This window comes from Bemisia tabaci, chromosome 6 (assembly GCF_918797505.1).
Source record: "Bemisia tabaci chromosome 6, PGI_BMITA_v3".
NCBI lineage: Eukaryota > Metazoa > Arthropoda > Insecta > Hemiptera > Aleyrodidae > Bemisia > Bemisia tabaci.
The window spans coordinates 53,523,010-53,531,536 of NC_092798.1; the positions used below are offsets into that span (position 1 = coordinate 53,523,010).

The 8,527-nt window shown below is 34.0% G+C and overlaps 1 protein-coding gene across 4 annotated transcripts in view; it reads left to right on the forward strand.

The window, feature by feature from the left end:
* The window catches only part of LOC109042004 (uncharacterized), a 349,059-nt gene extending 344,218 nt beyond the window's left edge, over positions 1 to 4,841 (forward strand). For all 4 annotated transcript variants that reach the window (XM_019058538.2, XM_019058540.2, XM_072301973.1 and 1 more), the window contains one exon: positions 58 to 4,841. In XM_019058538.2, coding sequence (XP_018914083.2) covers positions 58 to 152 — 95 coding nt within the window. In that variant the 3' untranslated portion in view covers positions 153 to 4,841. The remainder of the gene's footprint in view (positions 1 to 57) is intronic.
* The last annotated feature ends 3,686 nt before the right edge of the window (positions 4,842 to 8,527 follow it).

Genomic DNA, 8,527 nt, shown 5'->3' on the forward strand with positions numbered 1-8,527 from the left:
TACTTTTAAAAATAATCGTTTTAAGTGTATATTAATCTCGAGTCTATTTTTCCGAAGGTAACTCAAATAATAGAAATTTGGAGAATTCAAGACGGATCGTCAGCTCCAGAAGGTCTTTGGCTCACCCTAAGATCCAGCTACTTCCGCAATAGCTAAGTTCCACTGGTCCATCACCTCTCGACTCACAGTCCTTTGCTAATGCAATCTTATCGCTCACATCTTTGAATTGTGTCACTGAATATAGATAAAATTACTTCAGGTGTCTCATGAGCGTAATTTAGCTCTCTAATTCCGACTTTAAATGAAAACCCCTTGTTAATATTGTTCCAAAAACACCTATACAGAGAATAGTTTCTCATGCATTGAATGTTTGCTACCAGTTAACCTCTGTATCGGAGCGTACAGAATTCAACTCTGATGAGGTATGAGATGAATTATAAAGCAATTATGAAAAAATTAGTATCCAGTTCAGTTCAGTCTGCTTTAACTTATTTGTCTCAAGATTATTTTTTCCTGCTTCTTTTTTCTTGATTCTCACTAAGAGGACTCTGGAGAAAGAGACATTTTTAACATTGAAAAAGATTACTGTCAAAGGCACTTGAAGTGTCGAAAAGTCTCACTTTCATTTTAACATGTTAATGATAAAAATTTAAGAACAAAATCAACAGATTTTGAGCTTCCTTAACTGCTATTTAATTCGTTGCAGTTTTAGTCTGATCGAAAAAGCAGCTAGATTCATAATTACCTACTGAAACAATATCTCGTTTTGCCTCTTTTTTTTCATAAGTATCTCCATGTCTGACTGAATTGATCACATAAGTACCCTCTCTATTTTCCATATCAAGTAGATGATTTTTACTTTCTTTTTATTAAAAAAAGGGGGTGGGGGAAATGCCAAATTTTTGTGTTCTCACATATGGAAGTATAAGTTTCAAAAAACCATTTCTATTTCTATTTTGGTGAGATCCAGATAGATAATTGGAGAATAAATTGTTTGTTTTATCATCTTAACTATCTTAATGAATATTTGGTCCTGTTTTCTTTTTATGTAGGTCCCTCAGGTTGTCAAGGAAGTTTTTTAAGTGGCCCTCCTGTGAGAAAACCCAAAAAGGCAGCAAGGTGTGGTTTATTTATTCCTTGAAATTTTGTTCTGGAGCTTTGAAAAAGACCCTGCTGAGTTTTCATTTAATATGTTTGATAAAGGTTTTAGGTGCCGTATCAAAACAGACCCTATGAAATTTAATGTTGAATGCTATGTTCAGAAGTCACATATCCTGGTAGATAGATGAAAGTCAAAATCAGAAAATTTAATGTTAACTCTCAAGAACAACCCCAAACAGGGCCATGAGGCTAGTCTGAACAGTCGTAGGTTCCTCTTAATTTCAGCAATTGACAAAAATCGACTATTCATTTCCTATTTCATTCTTGCATTTGACATTATTTAGTTATCGGTGAGCATATCAAGACTGAAAGGTGATTATCACAGGGCCCCAAAAAAATGACATAAAATTTACTGTCTACAGAAATTGTCAATGAAAAACTGTGAGTGATGGGGAACAGCAGCTCTGAAAGAGTCAAAATTTTAACAGATTAACCATAATAAGTCTTTCGAAGTACTCTTCTTAAGAGACTAAATTCTCAACCAAATGAGCTTGACCAGATCGTGTTTGATATGTGCGGGCGGATTATTGAAATTGACAGACTTAAAGATAGACAAAGAAGGCACAGAGAAAATGGAGCAATCCTACCGGTGGAACTGATTGGTTGCACTGGACAATGGAGGCAAGTAAAGAACTAACTAACAGCGACTAACCAGAGACCTTATAGTTAGTGTATCATTTCCCTTCTCTTGTATCGCATCAAGCAACAGGATCGCTCCATTTGTCCTGTAATTTCTGTCTGTTGCTTTGTTTATCAATTTTAATAATAGCCCATTGAAGAGTGTGTACAGAGACCTGCATAAACTATTCATATTGCTTGTCTTTTTGGTTTCTCTAAATGACTGCCAATGACAAAACTTTCGCAACACCTTGTGTATCGATTGAATTAGATTTCATTAATTTTTCTTTGAGAATTTTACCTGCACTGAATTCTTCTTTACAGTCAAGACTGTATTTCGTAGATATAAGTTAAAGTTCTTTTGAAGTAAAGTGCAATTTCATATCTTTTTTAGTCGAGTCTAAGTACTTAATTTTTCCTTTAACTTTTGTTATCTGTTATTTTTTATCTTGTTAATGTTTTTATTTTTTAATCTCACTTTTTCCATCTATTTATATTACAAGCTAGTAACAGAATTGATGTTCTTTGGTGTGGCAATTTTATGTTTGTTTTCAAGGATGAAAAACACTCCTAATTTCCTTTGTCTGCATGTGAAATTGTATTCTCTCTTAGTGGAAACCACTGTGTATGACAGATTTGTAGCTCTTTTATTTAGATGCTTAGTGCATGTCATAGATGATTATAACAGACCAATATCTGTATACCAGCAAAAAAATTAAAAAAGTCCAAGATGAGAAGCCCTCAGGGTTAAACTGTTTATCAAAATCAATAACTCTTCGGTAGAGACTAATTTTCGGTCTAAATTTCCTTTCATCAACGCATTTCTCCGCCATTGATAAATGCTTAGTAAAAATTGGATCTATACCGCACTACTTAGAAGAGTTGGATTGAAGGAGAGCCAAACTATGCTTTACAATCTTGAAATAAATAGGTTTGAAGATTAAAGTGATTGAGGTGCAGCAATCCAGAAGTCGAAGATCATGCGGAATGCTAAACAAATTCTGCAGTCTTCCTTGGTAGCACAACTCGTAAAATAATTTATTATATGATGTAATTCTGGTAATTTTTACAAGTTCTAAAGTTGTACTATTAAAATATCGTAAAAAATCAGACTCTAACAATTCGACATTAAAAATTCCTAATTAAAGAGATAGGGAGGAATAAGGAAAGTTAATAGGATTTGGACCTCTTTTCCTGGTCTGTTTTACTAATTTTTTTGAGTTTTCCTTCAATATTTTTGAGTAAATATGACATTGTGGCATTGTAGGAAAGCAGACGTTTCTCACCAAAGTATGAAGCTTATTTGTTAAGCTTGAAAAAAAAAATATATTCAAGTCGGTTTATGTCTATCGTATCGAAAATTTTGCATTTAAATACCTGCATGGAAATTATTTCATGACTTATTCAAATTCGAAACCAATACCTCAGAGTCAAAATTTGTCGTTTCGTACACCTTTTTTTTCCCCTGTGAGAACTTTCAAGATTGATTTACACGCCACTTCTCCATTTTTTGGTCAGATAAGTTGTTAAGCAGGCTCCTCACATGACCTTTCTAGTTTGAATACAAGTCCCCTACATTCTAATTTTTCCATAGCTATCTCCAAATTAATTGAACTTACAATTTCCAGATGATGTTGTCATATAGAACTATCTGAAGACTTATCATCATTGAGTTAAGTGCCAAAAAATTGAAAATTGATTTAGACATGGCATTTCATCTGTAGTTTTGTAGTTTAGTATTGTGTGTAATGGCCGAAACACAGCATTAGTGGTAAATAACGCGGTAGTTGTCAGAAATAAAAATGTGAATACTTCGGGATCAACTTTTTGGCACTCAGTCCACTATCAAAGCTAACTTTTTATCTGTTGAAGGTGAGAATAATCTGCTGCTAGTGCTTCCCCTTTCGTTGAGAAATCATTTTTCCACTAACTATACTTTAATTGAGGAAGTATGCAAGTAAATGTGTTCCTACACAGAATAATTCTAAAGATAAATGCATGTAGTGTAGCTAATTTAAAAGAACTAACTTGCAGAATGACTACACATGGTCCCATATAATTATGGCACGTTTCATTTGATCAAACTCATGGATTCTTCATCAGTTTTCAACAGCCCGCTAAATGTTGCCATGGTGATCTGTATAGCCTCGATAGAGATCAAATTCCGATCAAAATAGATCATTTGATAACTGTAGGTCACCGTGCAGCATTTGTACCATACAAAATTGAACGGGCTGTCTAATTTCTATGAAAAAGGAATGTGATCATTAATTATTTTTTGCTAGATAGAACATTTCTGCCGGAAGTTTTTACTTGAAAATAATGCAAAGTAAGGATTTTAGGACTGATAACTCTGACACACCTTCTCTCATTTCGATGGGCACTTTGATCTTCTATTGAGGCCTTTACTTCATTTTCATTTTTCTGTAACAATCAGTTCATCAATATTTAGGAAGCAGATAAATTTTGATGGGCTGTGGCACGTTTAGTTGTTGACAAGTACATCAGTTAAGTGACCAGGATATTACTTTCTTGCAGAAAAGCAGTATAAACTTGTTTTTCAGGTGAAAGCCGTTTATTCTAATTCACATAGAATACACAAAATAGATGACTTGAAAATAATAGCGTCTATTTAAGTATGAAAGATCTACAAAGTGGCAATTTATAATTCATCTTTTTGAACTTGGACTTTGAATCATACCGCTTTCAAGACCCGGACATTCACAACCGGTGATATTGATTTGTGCTACTTTTAAAGGTCATAAACATATTAAGGGCTTCGTATTTTTCCTCTTTAAAGAAAAGACATCCCTAACAGACATGTATTTGGTGTAAGGAAATTAAATGCAAAGTTTATCTGGTCAGTGGCTACTGGTCACGCGGCGTCACTTCATGTGAAATGATCTTCTAAAACATATCTTCCAATCAAGGCTTCCAAATAAATGTTTACGTTCATCACGAGGATGTGTGTATGCACATGTAGATAAAAATGTCATGTTTGCATCAGTTTCTCATAGCTTGGTATTTTATCCTTGTTGAGTTTACTCAATAGCTTATAAATACATTCTATGGCACAGGTCAAGAAACACTATACAATAATTAAAAATAAATTACAACTGTACATTAGTTGGTGGTTAGAACGTTACTCAACCGATGAGTTTAGAAACTCGTTCAAATTATAAAAAGCCTTGTTCAAAAGAAGATCGCGAAGTAAATTGAAAAACTTCCGGATATCACCGTCGCGGAGTTGTTTTTTGATATTCCAGGGTAGAGCATTTATAATTTGGATAGCCGAAAATTTGCAATCTTGCTCGGATAGCTTCAATCGGACTTTTACGTTTTTGATATCTCTATGTCTGCTGTTGTAATTATGAGACGGTAGAAGATCAGAGGGAGATACCAATCCATTTGAGATTGCAAACTTTAGGCTATCCAAGATATAAAGGGAGGTCAGGGTGAACAATCTATGCTCTATGAAGATTGGGCGGCAGTGGGCATTCCAGGGCATATTAAACATAATTCTGACGAGCTTTTTTTGTAACATGAAAACTTGCTCTGCTCCAGTGCTACGGCCCCACAGGATTAGTCCGTATCTCATATGGGAAACAACATGGGCATGATAGAATGCTAAGCAACACTGAAGGGTAGATATTCTTGACAGGTTGCGCAGGGCCCAAGATGCTCGGCTTAATTTACATATGACTTTACTGGTATGTTCTTTCCAGGTGAGCCCTTTATCTATTTGGATACCAAGAAACTCAACAGAGTTTTCCAGTCGAATACTATTTGAGTCTCCTAGAATACAATAATCAATGGATGGAGCATTACAAGAGCCGGCTGAGTACATTAAAGCTTGTGTCTTACTTTGGTTAACCGTCAGATCGTTGGCATTAAACCAGGCGGAGGCCTGATCATACACTTCACGAGCCTTAAGTATTATATCTCCACCCTCAACTAAGGCAGAAGTGTCATCCGCAAATAGTAAAATGGGGTATTTGACATTAAAGGGAAGGTCATTCATGAAAATGATAAATAAAAGTGGGCCTAAAATTGATCCCTGAGGGACTCCGGTCATTAAGGGTAAGACACTAGAAAGAATGGGTCCATTGACAGAGTCAATTTTTACTCTCTGATTACGATCAGAAAGATATGAAGCAATGAGCGTTAAGGCATTTTCAGAGAGACCGTATAAATGTAATTTCTTGAGTAGCAAAGAATGATTGAGGAGATCGAAAGCTTTGGTTAAATCAAAATGTATACTCATTACAGGAAGTTTTTTTTCAAAGGCGGTGAGAACTTTATCTATAAGTTTATACAGAGCATGGGTGGTAGATAAACCCTTTCTAAAGCCAAACTGGTGATCATATAGCAGGTTATTGGACTCAAAGTGGCATAGAAGCTGCTTAAATAGGATTTTTTCGAATAGTTTGCTTACTGTAGAAAGAACAGAAATAGGTCGATAGTTAGATACATCCTGCCTGGAACCCTTTTTAAACAAAGGAGTTACATTGGCTTTTTCCATCCCTCCAATTCTGTTGTTCAACTAAATTTAATTTCAGCATGTTAAATTTTTTTTAATTTTTTAGAGCAGGACCAAAAGTTCCACATTATTCGTTGGAAACCCTCCGACCTGAAACTGTTAAATTATTGCAGCCTAATTTAATGAAGTACTTCTTATTGAAATAGCTTTTAGCTTCAACCAATGTTTATTAATCAACTTTTGCCAGTGATTGTTTTAATCCATGAAATTTTGCCCATCGTGTCTGAAATAATGTACTTACTAACCCTCAAATACTGTAGGATTGGTTTTGCACAATAGCTCCCGCATTTTCATTTTCTTGTACGACTTTTATCGCAATCAGATAATTGCCGTGTCTTTATTGTTGTCAAAGCACTGTGTTTCCTTTCATGTACCTAACTTCTTTCAACCTTGAAGAACAAAACGTTGCATTTCTTTCGCACTAAGTTTATGAGACCAATTCTTGTTACGTTTATAGTCTAAATGTTTTATTTTATCTGGCTATTTAATCATTCTTTCGGCTATCTATTTTTGGCTGTTTGGTTAACTAAAACTTGTAATATTAATAGCTAATTTATTTTGTATGAACTTGTTTTCTCATTTACTATCTGAGAGTGTAGAGTTGTTATGTTGTTTTTCTTTTATTAGCAACTGTAAATAAGTTTATATTTCTACATGCTCTTCTCTTCTCTCAATGGACGATTGAGTCATCTCGCCTGTTACAAATATTGTATTCTTTTTTGGGTCGTCAGCATTGTAGATTCAAATCCAACTGACTTTCTCCTCAATGAACGATGAATGACAGATTTAGTTCCCTTAGTTGTGTCATCGAGGTTGCTTCAGAAAATTATACAAGCAATTCTTTTTTGGTATCGTTTTCTTTTTTTGTGTTTCTCCTGCCTCAAAAGATTTTTATTTTATTGGTTCTGAAATGATGAGGTTTTTTTTTTTTTTTTTTTTTAATTGCATCAGTGAAAAATGTGATCCTAGTCAAAGCAGAAGTAAACGCAGAGAGGAAGATACTGATATTGTCCAATGAAAATGACTCGTCTTATGATGATACTGGATGGATATTTAAGCTTTAGTCCATGAATTTATTTAATTGAAGCATCCTTGGAGGGCTCGAGGACCTTTTTTTGTTTCCAAAGTACACATCATAGTTGCCAGAGTTAGCTAAAATAAGCATTATTCCCACAAGATTTGATGCAAAAATGTTGATTTTCCAGCGTAATTTGGCAATTCCTCTTGATTGAATGTATTTATGATGAAAGGAACTATGTACTAAGGGTTTGCTGCATAAATAACTATTTCTCAAGGGAAACTTTACTCAGCACAGTAAGGTAGTTTTCATCTTTTTTTTCTTTTTTGTTTTTCTCCTCTAAGTGAGAATAGAGTTGCTGATAGGACTCTTGAAACTAGTTTAGAGTTGATTTTTCTCATTTCTTTATAATTTAATCGTCATCTCTTAAATCCTAGCGTGGGTAAATGATGGAAGAAAACTGAACCATTGATCATTCATCCTGCGGTTAGTTTTTTTGCATAATAGCCATTTAGTTGGTAATACTTTCATTTATATCTCTGAAGGTTTAATTTCTATCTTTGAAGTATTCCTGTGTTCATTTTCTCGTAAACGTTTTGTAATTTATTGTTTTATATTTTGTGGATTTTAAAGTGTATTTCTTCGTTCCTCTTTTTGAAATTTGGTCTCCCCTGCCTCGTCATCTGATTATTTGACACGTGCACTGGTTTTTAAATCCCATGAGGTGTTGCAATGCAATTCATGTTTTATGGAGTAATTCTGACCAAGATTATTCGTTTATATGGTTGACAATTTCACAATTCGTCGCAAACATAGGATTTCACCTCACACAATTTTTACGTTAATTTTTTAAATCAGAAAATAATCAATATCATCTCTTAAAAACTACATGATTTTTTTTTTTTTTTTTTTTTTTTTTTTATGTGTGTGAAAAATATTCTGTAAAAATCCTAAATTGAAAGGAGTTCCCTCTTTTTTCTCTTGGAAAACAAAATGAAGAGCATTTAGACAAATCAGCTCAACTGCATACTTTGATGTCTATTTTCTCCTTTTTTCATTATTTTTCAATTCAATGCTAAGCAAAATAATACCTTGAAACTTTCTGTGAATTTTCCCTTAGTTATAAGAGAGCATATCTTCGAAATCTTTAGGCAAAATCTTGCTTACTTTTTTGTCCAAAAATGAATAAT